The sequence below is a fragment of the Delphinapterus leucas genome, chromosome 16 (genome assembly GCF_059928025.1).
Source record: "Delphinapterus leucas isolate spDelLeu-1000000601 "Yukka" chromosome 16, BTC_Dleu_Yukka2, whole genome shotgun sequence".
Taxonomy (NCBI): Eukaryota; Metazoa; Chordata; class Mammalia; order Artiodactyla; family Monodontidae; genus Delphinapterus; species Delphinapterus leucas.
Genome location: NC_143144.1, coordinates 6,211,982 through 6,229,160, shown reverse-complemented (window position 1 = coordinate 6,229,160; position 17,179 = coordinate 6,211,982). Strand labels below are relative to the sequence as shown.

Genomic DNA, 17,179 nt, shown 5'->3' with positions numbered 1-17,179 from the left:
CAGCCTGCTGGCCTGCTCTACACATTTCATACTTCCTAGCCCCCAAATCATGTGAGCCAATTCCTTCAAATAAGTTACTTCCTACCTATCCCACTCCCTCCCCCACCCCCATGACTCCTGTTGGTTCGGTTTCTCTGGAGAACCCTGACGTCAAACAGTGGAACGGCATGTCTGGTGAGGCAGAGTGCTCACATAACCTAAGTGCGCACACAACGCACACACCTGTCTCCTCTCCTTGACTCTCCGTGCTTTCCCTTTTTCATTCCACACGCACACTGTGCCTTCTCTGATTTCAAGGGGTTTCGTTTGCTGGCCCTCAGCCTTCCCTCCATGCCCTCCTCCCTGTTTCACCTGATTAATTACTACTAATCCTTTCACGTTCCATCAAACAGAACCTTTGAAGAAACTGTCTGACACCATCCCATTCTAAGTCAAGCCCTTATTATATGTTTTCCTAGTACCATGTGCCTTTACTTTGAGGCACTAATCAAAGTTGTATTTATTTATTTCAAATACATCTTTATTGGAGTATAATTGCTTCACAGTACTGTGTTAGTTTCTGCTGTACAACAAAGTGAATCAGCCATATGCATACATGTATCCCCATATCCCCTCCCTCTTGCGTCTCCCTCCCACCCTCCTTATCCCACCCCACTAGGTGGTCACAAAGCACTGAGCTGCTCTGCATGTGCTATGCAGCTGCTTCCCACTAGCTATCTATTTCACATTTGGTAGTGTATATATGTCCATGCCGCTCTCTCACTTCGTCCCAGCTTACCCTTCCCTCTCCCCGTGTCCTCAAGTCCATTCTCTATGTCTACATCTTTACTCCTGCCCTGCCACTAGGTTTATCAGTACCAGTTTTTTTTTTAGACTCCATATATATGCGTTGGCATATGGTATTTGTTTTTCTGACTTACTTCACTCTGTATGACAGACAGAGTCTGTCCATCCACCTCACTACAAATAACTCAATTTCATTTCTTTTTATGGCCGAGTAATATTCCATTGTATATATGTGCCACATCTTCTTTATCCATTCATCTGTCGATGGACATTTAGATCAGAGTTGCATTTAAATAATGTAAAATTCCAGGACTTCCCTGGTGGTCCAGTGGTTTAAGACTGCACTCCCAATGCAGGGGGCCCGGGTTCAGGGAACTGGATCCCACATGCCGAAACTAAGAGCCCGTGTGCCAAAACTAAGACCCAGTGCAGCCGAAATAAATAAATAAAATAAAATAAAAAATTTTAAAGTATTAAAAAATTAATGTAGAATTCCTTATCTACCATCCATTTCTATCCCTTGCTAGGAGGGCAATATGATGACTACCTTGTTCACTGCTTATCCCTTGTTCCTAATGTAACAGGCACAAAAACATAATTATATAAGGCAGATCCATTTCTGAAAAACTATTTAGTAATTTTAAATTATGTTTCACAGGGACATTTAATAAATAGGAAAATGACCGTTTTGGAAAAAACCCAAAATATAATAAAGAAATAAGTAAAAATTAAAACATAATATGTACACTATGATTATAAATAAAGACAGTGGGAAACAGGAAAAACTTGCAACTTAAAACAACATCAAAAGGATTCTTATCGCCTCAGCTCCCTAAGCAAGCTGGCTTAAACCATTCTAGTGGGAGTACTGTTATACTGTGCTATTCTGCTTACAGAGATCACTGGGGAAAAACTATGTCTAAGAATTTGACTGCATTCAAGGAAAGACTTAAATTCCAGGACCTATCCCACAATGCTTAAGAAAAGTATCCCAATATCCCTGTTATCCACATGGCTCAGAATAAAAGGGAGAAAAAAAGGAAAAGATAAACTAAAATTAAATGAAATAACATAAAATAAAATAAAGTTATTAAAATAAAAATAATTTTTTAAAAAATTTTAAATGTAATCAAAAGAAAGAAAGAAGAATGCAACTAGACCAAAAAACAAGTCCACCAATTATAACAAGTGCTAAAAACTACACTAAAAAAAAAAGAAAAAAAGGGCTTCCCTGGCGGCGCAGTGGTTGAGAGTCCGCCTGCCGATACAGGGGACACGGGTTCGTGCCACGGTCCGGGAAGATCCCACATGCCGCGGAGCGGCTGGGCCCGTGAGCCATGGCCGCTGAGCCTGCGCATCCGGAGCCTGTGCTCCGCAATGGGAGAGGCCACAACAGTGAGAGGCCCGCGTACCAGTAAAAAAAAAAAAAAAAAAAAAAAAAAAGAAAAGTATCCCAGAGTAGATGTACCTTTGCTTAACAGAGTCCTTTAAGGAGTGTTTGATGTGCAAGGGGAGAAATGGAGCTCACCTTAGGGCAGGGACAACAGAGTTGAAATGCCCTGCATAATTAAAAAGAAATAATTTCAAGTTTCAAAGTTCAGCAATGGAAGAGAAAGAATTTTTAAAAAGAAAACAAGCAGTGAAAAAGCAAGATAGTATTTTTAATACTATTCCTGATTCTGAATGAACTTTATTTAACAAAGATGCTAACTACAGGAGAGCATATTGGTAAAACATCACTTCTTTGTGAATGGAAAAAGATATCTGGCTGAATTCATTAGTTGTAGAATTGTTTTATCTACATGAGCCAATTCAAAACATGGAAAATCATTTTAATGAATGTATTTTAAAAAATGATTTGTAGTTAATAAAATCAACTAAGTACAACTAACTTCCAGGACTGTGCCTCAACTATAAAACAAAAGTACTAGACACCACGATCTCCGTGGTACTTTTCAGATTTAGATTGGTATGAACTATTCTTCCTATTGAAATGGCAAAAAAATCCACCTTAGTGAAACTAAATTATATGGCAAACAGGAATGCCATTTGCTTCTGCAACAAAGCACTCCTGAATGATGTTGCTAAAATGTTTGCAGTCTCATGAATGAATGCACATGAAAAATATTAAATTCACCAAATAGGGTAAAGAACATAAAATTTACCATTTTAGCCATTTTTTAAGTGTACAGATGTGTCGCATTAGGTTCATTGACACTGTTGTGCAACCAAAACCACCATCTATCTCCAGAACTCTTTTTATCTTACAAAACTGAATCTCGGGAATTCCCTGGCGGTCCAGTGGTTAGGACTCCATGCTTTCACTGCTGAGGGCGCGGGGTTCGATCCCTGGTCAGGGAACTAAGATCCCACGAGCCGCGCGGTGTGGCCCCAAAAGACACAAACAAACAAAAACAAAACTGAATCTCTATTCCCATTAAATAACTTCTCATTCCCTGCCCCTCAGCCTCTAACAGCCAGCATTCTACTTTGTCTCTATGGACTGAACTCCTCTGGGGACCTCATATAAATGGAACCACATGGTATTTGTCCCTTTGTGACTGGCTTATTTCACTGAGCATTTATCCATGTTGCAGCATGTGTCAGAATTCCCTTCCTTTATAAGGCTGAATAATACTCCACCGCATGAACAGACCACATTGGGTTTATCCATTCACCTGCTGATGGACACCTGGGTTGCTTCTACTTTTGGGGTATGGTGACTAATGCTGCTGTGAACATGGGTGTGCAAATATCTGCTCGAGTCCCTGCTTCAATTCTCTGGGGTATATACTCAGCAGCCTCCAACAAGATTTCTTAAAATATATAAATAAAATATTGGTAGCACTTAAGTCTTGACTTAGGTACTACCAATTATATGTAAGACAATGTATCTGATACTTTACATCCATCTTTTTAAAGCTCATTATAACCTTACGTAGCCAAGGTTATACTATCCTTCCTTTATGGATGAACAAATTGGGGCTCTAAGAAATTCAGAAATTCACCCAGGTCACATAAGGAGTGGTGAAAAAACATTTCTATAATTCAAAAGCTCAAGCCCTTCCCACCTTGCCTGCTTCTTTACATTCAACTCTATATAAAACATATTCACTTTTTCTCACTTTTTTTCCCACTAAATCCCTAGGTCAGCTTTTCTCCATGCTTCGTTCACCTTATTCTCTAGTCTCTGATACTGTATTCTTTCGTGCTTCTGTGCTAGTCTGTGCCTAGCCTATGTTGCCCTCTCTCAAATCTTCTTCTACCTGTAAAAAAAAGTTTAAACGTTTTGATACACTCCAATCAAGGCAGCACTCATTTCTTCAAACCCACTACATAAAGCTTATACTACAATTAAATGTTTCAGAACCTCTGTATTATAAAAGCTGTATGATCACCAATGTTGCACCCTGGAACTGTGAAGGCAAGAATCATCCTTTTGTTACAACTTTGCTCCTTCCTCCATTCCCAAAGACAGCACTTCACATACAGAAGAGATTCAAATGCTTAGTAAATTGCTTAAAATCATCTCTCCCTGTTCCTCCTCATTAGCTTTACGAAACTCTAGGTGCTTTGCCAAAACTATTCTAAAATTTGGTATTCAAATGTTCAGAACTATCTAATTGCCCTTTATTTATAGTACTTTGGATTTAAGTCCACTAAGAAAGGCATATTTTTACAAGATTAGAGTTCAAACTGATGAAGCTCAGAATCAGAGGTCTTATGGTTATCTGGTTTATTTTTTATAGGGGAAAAAAGAAGATGCGGAACAAGAGCCCTCAAAATTCATCTGTTTGTATCAATCTCTATTAAGGGGGGTGGCTGTCAAATATTACGTTTTCCAGTATATCTAAAGTCATTAGTTAAGTTGTCCTTGGGATGTGTTTGATTAAGTTACCCCAGACATGACGGTGCCATTTCTACTCCATAGAAATTAGGTTTCAGTATATACCATAGAGAAAGTTCAACGACATCTGGCCCCAAACACCGAAAGCATTTTTGGTCACATCTAGGTAAAAGGATGTTTAAACAAGTTATGTTTCAACTTGATGAAAAGGACATCCGCTATTTTCAGTGAATAATCCCCAAGGTGAAAATTTTCAATCTACTGCCATATTCCATCAAACAATGGCTTCCCCTTCTGCTTCTGCTTCTGCTTGGATGAAATCCAATTAGAATTATTTACAAAATCAGCTGCCAGTAAGACAGAAGTTTGTAGGTTGGTTTTATGTAATTTGTTATTTTTCTCCTTCTTCTCCTATTAGAACATATACAAGGAAACCCAATTAAAGGCTTCTGATTATTTTTACTTATTCTTATAATATTTAAGTGGTATATATCCCATCCAAAACTCCATAGAAAACCATACAGAGGTTTCATCATAAATTCAATCTACAAGTCTCAACTTTCTTTCCAGGCTTCTAGTGTTTTAGAATACCATCTGACATTTGACCCAGCAATTCCACTCCTAGGTATATACCCAAGAGAACTGAACTGAAAGCGTATGTTCACACACAGACTTGTACGAATGTTCACAGCAGTGTTATTTTTAGCCAAGTAGAAACAACCCAAATGTCCATCAACTGACGAATGCATAAACAAAATGGTACATATGTACAATAAAATATTATTCAGCCATAAAAAGGAGTAAAGTGCTGACAGATGCTATGACACAGATGAACCTTGAAACATTATGCTAAGTGAAAGAATCCAGTCACAATAGGCCACTCATTGCACACTCCTGTTTCTACGAGATGTCTAGAACAGGCAAATCCATGGAGACAGAAAGCAGCTTAGTAGCTGCCTTGGGGTGGGGGAAGGGAGCTGGGGAGTGACTGCTAATGGGTAAGGGGTTTCTGGTTGGGGTGATGAAAATATTCTGGAATTATCCAGTGATGACAGCAGTACAACCTTGTGGTTATATTAGAAACCACAGAACTGTACAATTTAAAAGGGTTAACTTTATGACATGTAAATTATATCTCAATTTTTAAAACTGCATTTATAACTATTTGTAAGAATACCACCTGAATTTCTGCAGAAGTGAGCTTTACCAGATCACTGAAATGTAAAAGTATAATCATGTCTAGGTTTGATTCACAGCCCACTCTGCTAAAAACTGTACCCTCAAACACATAACTCGTATATAGAAAATAAGTGTGTGCAATTATACTACCAATAGTAAAACAAATGCAATTCCACTACTTTGGATTTTGTCTAATTTGGACTTTGTCTGAGCAAGGCTTTTACTTTAGCACCAAAGAGTGTAAGTCGGGCAAATCAGTATTCCTGAGTTTTTATCTAACATGAAAACAAATTTTAGAATTTAGCATACTCTTACAGATTAATTCTGCTAAATTCCAGAGGGAAGAGAACAGTTATGTCCCAGACTAAGAAATGCTTTCCACGAACATATTCCATTTAATTTTCAAAGCAGTCCACGAGGCAGCTGTTACTGTTCCCGCGTTACAGGCTGAGAAAGCTGAAAGAGGCCGCATGTTCCAAGGTTACAGATCTAAGGAATATATCACAGCAAACACAGAAGCCCAGGTCTGTACAGCAGCAAAGTCTCTTCTGCTTCACCTCACTCAGTAAATTTTACCTGTTAAAAGCAAACCTGCATGAGTAGAAAACTTAATAGCCACCTGGGGATCTTCTAAATCCCCCCAAGCTGACTCTGGGATCCTGGGAAGAGGACCACACTGTTCCTATCTCAGTCGCTACAGAGTCATCCCTGGAACAATTCTGGTCAGCACCGTCAGCTCCCCTGTCCCTTGGAGTGATATTCAAAATACTTTAACAGGAATATAAATTATTACATAAATCTAGCATTTTAAATATATTCTATTCCCTTATGATATCAAATTACATTTATTACGAAACCTGCTTCCCAAGTGATTTAAGATACAGCATAAATCATCCATCAAATCATTCTGATAATCCTCAAATCATTTCTTGATCTTTAGATGATGTTGGAAGTATCTTTCGTTTGATTTGTCTTTCCGCAGCTGAACGATGCCCCTGACTGAGCCATGATCTGATACTGGGACTTCTTCCACTAAAATGACAGTCACTAGGTGACTGATCCTGCCACGTGGGGATTCACAGGCCTGCCTCCATTTCAGCTTCCAACCCTCCCCACCGTTCAGCAAATCTCTGCTCTCATCATCCCCTCTCCTCTAACCACTGGGGGATGAAGAGGGTAGAAAGAAAAGAGAAAAGGAGGTTCGTGATGTCACTTGTTGGGCGCCTGTGCTGTCCTTTGGTCGTTCAGTAAGACCCAGGGCAGAGCGCCCTCCCCAGACCTCTTTCCTACGTGCAGAGACAGTCGCTACCCTCTCCTCCAAGGGGGGTGTCTCAAACAAAGCAGAGCTCCCTGAACCCACCTCAAAGCCTGTTAACTGCAACCTGAGGGAATGTGCTCGTGTGAAAGACTTGTTTATGTCCCTGGTCCCAGGACACCTCCCAAATACTGTTTGCTTCTCCCCACAGGGCACTTATTTGCGGGCACAGCTCAGCTGCACCACACAAACCCACCCCACTCCACTCCTGGACTTGACTTAAAGCAACTCCCCAGGATGGACCTAGAGTCTGTCATACAGAGTGAAGTAAGTCAGAAAGAGAAAAACAAATACCGCATGCTAACACATGTATATGGAATCTAAGAAAAAAAAAAGGTCGTGAAGAACCTAGGGGCAAGACAGGAATAAAGACACATACCTACTACAGAATGGACTTGAGGACACGGGGAGGGGGAAGGGTAAGCTGGGACAAAGTGAGAGAGTGGCAAGGACATATATACACTGCCAAATGTAAAATAGATAGCTAGTGGGAAGCAGCCGCATAGCACAGGGAGATCAGCTTAGTGCTTTGTGACCACCTGGAGGGGTGGGATAGGGAGGGTGGGAGGGAGGGAGACGCAAGAGGGAAGAGATATGGGGACATACGTATATGTATAACTGATTCACTTTGTTATAAAGTAGCAACTAACACACCATTGCAAAGCAATTATACTCCAATAAAGACGTTAAAAAAAAAAAAAAGCAACTCCCCAGTCTCCCCACCCAAAATAATGCATTATCTGCAGCCTGTCCCCTAGCTGCAGTGCATAAACCAAAAAGTATCTGTCACGGGCTGAATTATGCCCTCCTAAAAGCCGTATGTTGAAGCCCTAATTCCTAGTACCTCAGAATGTGACTATATTTGGAGATAGGGCCTCTAAAGGTGATTAAGTTAAAACAAGAACATTAGGGTGGGCCTTAATCCAACCTGACTGGTGTCTGGATAAGAAGAGATTAGGACACCCCAGACACCAGGGATGCCCAGAGGGAAGACCACGTGAAGGCACTGGGGGCGGCCATCTTTAGGCTAGAGAGAGAGGCCTCAGAAAAACCAACGCTGCCGACACCTTGATCTCGGACCTCAAGCCTCCGGAACTGGGATAAAATAAACTTCTGTTGCTTAAGCCACCCAGTCTGTGGCAGTTCCAGCAAACTAATATAGCATCTTGGAATCACAGTGTATGTTTGGCTTTTGAGATAAATCAGATATGCTGAAATCTGTATTATTAATTAATTTGACTAATCACAGTTAATAACATACTACTTATCAACAGACACAAAAGTATGTTTTAACAACCAAAATGGTCATAATAAGAGTGTCAAGCTGAATATCTTGCCCGACTTCTCCCACTGTTATCGTGCTACAACTAACTAGCAAAATGCTAGCCAGGAATGAATCTAACTTCCTACCTCATTCATTCCAATCACATTTATCGATCAGGTAAACTTTCCAAAATCATTAGTAATAACTATTAAATGTTGCTGGTTAAGTTCCCACCCCCAATCCCTTGGAGTCATTCTTGTTATCTCCAGGCCCCCATGAATTCCAAACTACTGTTCCACCTCCTGCCCGTTCTCAGCACGTGACTGGAAGACAGAGGTTTCTGACCAAGAATGTCCGCCCCTGCCGGCCTCTACACCCCTCCTGAAATGCCAGTCTCCAAAGCGGTGGCCTTCATCGCATACAAGGCTTTTTTCAATTTACCTATGCTACAGAACCCACCCTCTCCTGATTCCTCAGGGATCCTATTCCATCAAAGATTCCATTCTATTCCTTTTGGTTTAGGTCCGGAGGACCCGGTCTTCGGCTTTCTTCTCACTCTACACTCTCTCCGGACCATTTTATCCATGTCTATAATAACTTCAACTCTAGCTTATAAGCTGAAGCCTTCAAGGCTACAACCGTACCCTGAGTTCTCGAAACCAATATACTCAATTGCTATTAGGAAGCTGCTTGGATGCCACACCAATCACATCCAAAACCCATTCTGTCTTCCATTTCCTCCCTTAACAAATAACATCTGCACTCAACCAGCTGGCCAAACCAGGAAGTCTATTAAGTTACTGCACTTCAATTTCCTCGTTTGTAAAGTACAAACATTACCTACATTGTAGGACTGATATAAAATAATGTCAGTGTCTGGTACAAGGGCCCTCTGTAACTACTGAATTAAACTGAGGTGGGAATTATTAAAATAAGAATGATGGGCATTAATTTTTGTTTGATAGTATTTAAAACTTTTTTAGGGGCTTCCCTGGTGGCGCAGTGGTTGAGAGTCCGCCTGCCGATGCAAGGGACACGGGTTCGTGCCCCGGTCCAGGAAGATCCCACATGCCGTGCAGTGGCTGGACCCGTGAGCCATGGCCACTGAGCCTGCGCGTCCAGAGCCTGTGCTCCGCAGCGGGAGAGGCCACAACAGTAAGAGGCCCGCGTACCACAAAAAAAAAAAATACATTCAGAAAAAAATTTACATCCATCAACATGCATATGCCTGGATTTCCCACTAAACCAAATGGACACCAAACTACTGTAGTGGGCAGAGAAAAATTAACTATTCATCAAACATATTTCATTGTCTTTGGCACAGAGACCATATTCCCCATTCTCCCTTGAAATCAGGTGTGGACTGGCCAGTAAAATGTGGACAGAAGTGGTCGATGCCACTTGGAGGGCTGGCCCATAAAAACCTCAGGCATGACCCTGCACTCCTCTCTTCCACAACCTGCCAGTCGTATGCTGATGTCCTGACTGATCTTGGAAACCACGTACTGATAGTAGCAGAGCCCCAAGATCCTGGGGCTCTGAATGACTAAGTGCGAAGAGCACACTCAAGACACCATCACAAAGCCGGGACTTTAAATGAGAAAGAAACGATTTCTATTTTGTTAAGCCACCAAAATGTCACAGGTTTATTCATTTGTTCCAGTACTTAGCTCTACCTGAACTAACATCTCTGCTGACGACTTAATCTCACTTACAAACAGAAAAATTCAGTGTTTAGCTATATCTATCCCCTCACTAAATTCCAAAGGCTTACAGATCTTCATGTCCTAGTTCATTTTTTCAGTGAGCCTTCTCAATTTTGCTACTATGCTGAAATGATATCAAATTTCTCTGTACTGATATAATGAGCTTTAGAACGCCCCTAAATATTAACATTGATCCTATTTCTGCACTTATGTCTAAGTAACAGTCCCTGTTAACATGCTTCCTTTTGGAAAGAACAAAAAATAGTCAAACAAAAATTCACAAAAGCAAATCATCAAATAAAAGATTTGATTGAACCACAAAAAAAGCCCTTTTAAAATACTTCTGCTCTTCATTCTGTCAACATTTATCAAACAGCTATTAAGTGTCTGGGATACATCAGTTAATAGTAAAAAACTTTTGTAGAGACTTGTCGAGTCCACATTCTAGTAGAGGAGAGAGAAATAATAAAGAAAGAAACATAATAAATATAGCGATTACAGAGTAAGTCAAAACGTGTTAAGTGCTATGGAAAAATAAAAAGAGCAACACAAGAGCTATGTGTGCTGGGTTTTTAAGAAAAACCTTCATATTTAAGCAAAGAGAAATTTAAGCAAGATAAAGCCTTTACTCGGGGTTAGGTTCTGAAGTCTACAGATAAATTAAATCCATATAATAAGAAAGCAATGGTACCACTTACTAGCTTATGACCTTGGACAAGCTGCTTAACTCCTGTGAGTCTCAATTTCCCCACTTATGAAGTGGTAAAAATAATATTTATGATTTAGGGATACTGCAAAGGTTATATAAATATAAATATTTAATATATAAAGAACAATGGCTTTAAAAAAATATCTGTAACTGGTCTAAAACACTCACTTAACCCATCATTCACATTCTCGGATGAGAGAATTAAAATATTAGTTAGGGCCTGAACTGAGTTTTGTGCACCTGAATGTCTCACAATTAAATGACAATTTTTAGTATTATCACAGTGATATAAACTAAACCAAAAAAAGAAATATTTTTTTCTTTGAGATGGAGGACATTTCCCCCAACTGTTAATTTTTCAACGAGAAAAAAAAAAACAAACCAAAAACATGACAGGGCACGAGAAAAAGTTTTAAGTGACTTATTTCAAGTAACTAATTATCTGTCATTTGTTTAACCATCCCTTGGGACAATCTGATAAGAAATGTGTAGAAAACAGACCTAGCTTTTTGTTGTTGTTCAATTATTAGTAGGACACTCAATGTTTGAGCTCACACAAGTATCCCTTAGGGACATGCTCTGCGTGCCATTGGCACTGTTCTTAATGAGGAAAAGCACAGAACTCCTTTAGTTCAATGCCAGAATTGTTTTATCTTCAAGTCAAAAGAACAACTATTTGGAGTAACACCAAAACAAGCATTTAACAATTACAAGCAGCAAGCTATTCATAAGCGTCACATTGTTAATGCTACTCTAATTATAAATAACCGTATTTTATCAAATAAAATATCTGTCAGCAAATTTTTAAGTCCCAGACACCTCTTTGACTGCTTTATTCCTTAACTTTAAGAAAAAAAAATCTTTATTGTTTCAATTTAAAGAAACTCACTTAATTTTAAAGACTTCCTACAGAAAAGTGAGACACAGAGAATCCTTCAATTTTTAATTCATGGGTAGGTAATCTCAAAGAAAACTTACAAATCATAAACAAAGGCCTTAAACAGAATATGGTGCTTACAACAATCCTCAATGATAGTGAACTGGGAATATCTGAAGAAAGACTGCTCCCATTTTACTAACGTCCTATCTAAACTTTTTCCAAGAATGTAGTGCTTCCTTCCTAAGAAACACTCTGCTGACTCAATGAAATGTCCCCTTTGCCTCTTTTTCTCCATTTCTGTTTTGTTCTAAAAGCCAAGTATGACTTCCTAGGTTTCTTTTAGTGTCATCATCCATATGGTCCTTGCTCTTATTTAAAGCTTTTCCTTATACTTTACTCATTGATCCATGAAGGACCTACAAGATAAATGACTGGGCCAAATAAAGCAAATCGACAGTGTCCCTAGATTAACTGTGCTTTTTGAACATCACACAAATGGAAGTATACAGTTAGATACTCTTTTGTGTCTGCTTATTTTGCCCAACACAATGTCAAATTCATATTTGCTGTCGCATACGGTTACTTGCTACGTAGTACTACATTGTACAACTACACCACAATGTACCCATTTTCCTGTTGATAGACGTTTGGGTCATCTTTTACTTTTAGGATATTATGATTACAGCTGTTATGAGGTTTCTTGCACATGTCTTTTGGTGACATAAGCCTCACTCCTCTTGGGTATATACCCAGAAGTAATCATATAGTAGACACGTTCCCAGCTAGATACTGCTGCCAAAGTTTTTTTAAATGGTACAGGCAGTATTTATGATTTAGTCATGCTGGTGAGTGAATGGTATCTCACTGTGGTTTCACTTTACATTACTCTAGGGAATAATGATGCTGAACACCGTTTAGTGAATATTCAGTCATCTGAATATTCACATTTTTAAGGCCCCTATTCACCTTTTATGGTCCTTTTTTTTTATAATAAATTTATTTATTTTTGGCTGCATTGGGTCTTCATTGCTGCACGTGGGCTTTCTCTAGTTGTGGCAAGTGGGGGCTACTCTTTGTTGCGGTGCGTGGGCTTCTCACTGCGGTGGCTTCTCTTGCTGCGGAGCACGGGCTCTAGGCACACGGGCTTCAGTAGTTGTTGATCCGATTTTCCTTTAGCAGTTAATGCTTTTTTGTGTCATTAAAAAAAAATCTTTCCTACCAAAAGGTCACGAAGATACTCTCGTATGTTTTCTTCTAGAGGCTTGTTTCAGCTTTCACTTCACCCTTCTTTCTCCCATTATCTCTGATCTTCTCTCCCAACCCTGCCAAATCTGTCACATGCAAGGCTGTGCTTGCATGTGGCAACATAAACTGAATTCATGAAATCTTTTTTATTATATGTGCTATTATTTTGAAAATCAAATAAATCCCTGATAGTAAATAATAAATGATGAGGATGGGAATGTACCCCCTTTCAGAATATACTATAATGACTCCTCATGGAAATGTGTTATCACTTTAGTTTATAATAACACGCCTCCAGTTTTAACCAATACACGCAGGCACCTTCTCTTACTAATATCAACACGTTTCAACAACCACAGGTCGACATTTCTGAAAAACAGGTGCTGAAATGATAACCAGACTAAAACTGAACATATATTGACCAGGTGCCAAATGAACTCATTTCCTACTACTGAACTTTGCTGAGCTCAGTGGAATCAGCTATTTGATAGAAAGGAATACAGAACTTCCATTTACTTCTATAAATATGCATCAACCTTTGATTTTGTCTTTCTGCAAATTTCAGGGTATGTCTGAATTATACATTATCTCTCCTCACAGTGAACTCACAATAAGGAAAGGATGAAGAGGATCAAATCAAGTACCTTAAACATTTGTGCCAACTAATTCCCAAATGGTGATAATCACCAAGATCCAGTACTCCATGAAACATTTTAAATGAATATATAAAACCCAGTACTGGGCTTCCCTGGTGGCGCAGTGGTTGAGAGTCCGCCTGCCGATGCAGGGTACACAGGTTCATGCCCTGATACGGGAAGATCCCACGTGCTGCGGAGCGGCTGGGCCCGTGAGCCATGGCCGCTGAGCCTGCGCGTCCAGAGACTGTGCTCCGCAACGGGAGAGGCCACAACAGTGACAGGCCTGCATACCGCAAAAAAAAAAAACAAACCCAGTACTACCCTAAACTTCTCAGTATGGAGTCACACTATGAGATGTTCTGGTCCACCTGGCTAAGTGATACATTCTCTTTCATGAACTTACTATGACTGAAACTTAGAGCCACAAGTGAGATATACCCATAGTGGGAAATGAGTTATGCCCTGTATGAATACACCCTACTCACTCAAGAATAAAGTTCATCTATTAAGTCTGTGTCCTCAATTACTTTATTAAAATCTATCAATGACTGTCACTACACAGAAAAATAAAGCCCATTAAGCATTTTTAGATTACCTTTACATTACTATTCAGAAGTTCTAATTTTTTAAAACCAGTAATATTTCACCAAGCATCAATTAAAATTCAGGCAATGCACATAAATCATGTAACGAACTATTTTTTTTTTTAATGTTACCACTACAATGAACCTAGACTCACCTGTAGTAATGGCTCTGTGGAACTGATGCATGTCTTCTCCTGAGAGCTCCTGGGCTACCTGCAATATCTTTTGTCTGACACCATCCAATTTAATTTCTGCTTCAGTAAGTATTTCTTCCATATAAGGAGCACTGTAATCAAGATATTGGGAACTTTTAAAACATCAGTCAGATGTTTTGATAGTGAGAAGCTGAAATAATCTCCATATCAATTAACATAGGGCTAAATAAATATCCTATGTATCTGGAAACTTCTAACTCAAAACTACAACTATAGTTTACTAAAACAAGTTAAAAACGTGGAAAAATGCTATAATATTAAGTGAAAAGAGAAGTATAAAAAGTTGTACTTATAATATGACCATAACTACAAGAAAAATTATGTTCATAAAAATATGACATCTGGAGATGTCTACTTTTAGTCAGGATGGAGTAACATGGACAGGATTTATCATCCCACCATAAAACTAAACAACTAAAGAGAAATACATATATACAAAAAAAATGGTTTTCAGACGTTGGGCAACAGGCAGCACGGGACACTGATCCCTGAGAGAAGGGTGAAGAAAAGGACATGTGCCTTATTATGACTGTCCCATCTAACTGCCTGCAGTGCAGTGACAGTGCAGGGATGAGAAACTTAGGTGGACCCTGGGAGTCTCCCTGAGCAGAGGGGGAGGAAGTGGGAGTTCAGGTTGGTAAAGATGGCTAAAACTTGCAAGGCAAAGTAACAAAGGAGAAAACTACACACAGAGTTTTTAGAGATCTACACAGGGGACCCACTCAAGTCTTCAGCTGAACTCTGAAGTGCAGACTTGTGAGGAAACTACCCAAGGCTGAAAAATGAACCACCCTAAGTGAGCATGCAAAACGATATACAGAGCTCACACAAGACCAGAAATAGTTGATTCATCACTGGCAGACTGACACTACAAAAAGTATTAAAGGAAGTTCTCTAGGCAAAAGGAAAATGATACCAGATGAAAATCTGGATCTGTACATAAAGGAATAAAGGACACCAGAAATGGGAAATATATATAAAAATATAATTTTTTAGTTTTTAAAAAATCATATTGTTTAAGTAAAAATAATAATGTATTATGGGGATTATAAATAATATAGAAGTAGCATATATTTCAAAGTAGCACAAAGGCCAAGCCTGTAGAAGTGAAATGGAAAAGGAAGTATACTATTATAGGGTTCATATACTATAGGCAAAGTGATATGCAAGCTGTCCTTACCTTGTACAGTATCACATTAACTGAAAAGTGTGCGTATCAATATTATGACCTCAATTTGCAAAGTAAATGTTACCACAGAACCATGCAAAGGACAGACATGATTCTGAGATGCACAAGTTTCAATTAACACAGTATTGTACAAAGTAAGGACAGCAGACTGTGACAAGTCATATATTATAAACCATAAAACAACCACTATAAAAATAAAACAAAAAGGTACAGCTAATAAGCCAACAAATAAGATAAAATGGAATTATAAAAAATAGTCTTCACAACATTGTAAAGCAATGATACCCCAATTTGAAAAATATATATTCAACCCAAAATAAGGCAAAAAAGTGGAAAATGGATCATAAATTTAACTCCTACCATATCAATAATCACATTAAATGTAAACGGTCTAAACACCTCCATAAAAGGCAGAGACTGGATAAAATGGATAAATGGATAAAAAAGCAAGAAAGACAAGAAATCCTCTTTAAATATAGACACAAATAGATTAAAAGCAAAAGGACAAATAAAGATATACCCTGTTAACACTAATCAAAAGAAAACTAGAGTAGCTGTATTAACAAAGTAGAATTCAAAACAAAGAATATTTTCAGGGATACTATCATAAAAATAAAGGGTCAATTCATCAAGTGAACAGAACAATCCTAAATATTAATGCATCAAATAAAAGAGCTTAAATACATCAAGCAAAAACTAATAAAAGGGCAAAAAGAAATAGACAAATCCACAATTATCAAGAGATCTGAACCTCTCTCAATAATTGTAGAACAAGTATACAGAAAATCAGTAATAACACAGATGATTGAACAACATCATCAACCAATTTAATTGACATTTATAGGACACTACACCCAACAATAGCAGAATACATATACTTTTCAAGTGTACAAGGTCCAGACAGACCATATTCTGAGCCAAAACCAAGCTTCAGTAAATTTAAAAGAATTCAAATCATAAAAAATATGCTTGGAAAATTCCTAAATATTTGGAAACAAAATAACATCCGAACAACCAATGGGTCAAAGATGAAATCAAAATGAAAATTAGAAAGCATTTTGAACTGAATGAAAATGAAAAAACAACATACCAGAATTCGTGGAATGCAGCTAAAGTGTACTTAGAGCCATAAAAGGGAAATTGATAGCACTAAATGCCTATATTAGAAAAGAAGAAATGATCTCAGTTTCTTCTTTGTGATCTCAGCTTCCGTCTTAAGAAACTCTTTAGAAAAGGAGTAAATGAATCCCAAGTAAGCAGAAAGAAGGAAATAACAGAAATCAATGTGTCAGAAAACCAAAACATACAGAATATCAATGAAATCAACAGCAGTCCTTTAAGATCAATAAAATTGATAAACCTCTAGCCAGACAGATCAGGAAAAAGAGAGGATACAAATTACCAACTTCAGGAATGAGAGAGAGAACATTACAACAGATTCTACAGAAATTAAAGGATAATAAAAGAACATTATGAGAGGAAATGGAAAAATTCCTTAAAAGACCAAACTACCAAAGCTCACTAGCAGAGATACCTACCTTCATCTATTAAAGAAAATAAAGTACAGTTAAAATATGAAATCTGCTCATTAACAGTAGTTATCTTTATGTACTCTAGCTGAT

At 38.4% G+C, this 17,179-nt stretch overlaps 1 protein-coding gene across 2 annotated transcripts in view; it reads right to left on the bottom strand.

Annotated features, from left to right (window-relative positions):
• Window positions 1–17,179, bottom strand: part of TSNAX (translin associated factor X) — a 32,827-nt gene that overhangs the window by 10,365 nt on the left and 5,283 nt on the right. For both annotated transcript variants that reach the window (XM_022553099.3, XM_022553100.3), the window contains exon 4: window positions 14,309–14,439. In XM_022553099.3, the coding sequence (XP_022408807.1) occupies window positions 14,309–14,439 (131 nt within the window). The remainder of the gene's footprint in view (window positions 1–14,308; window positions 14,440–17,179) is intronic.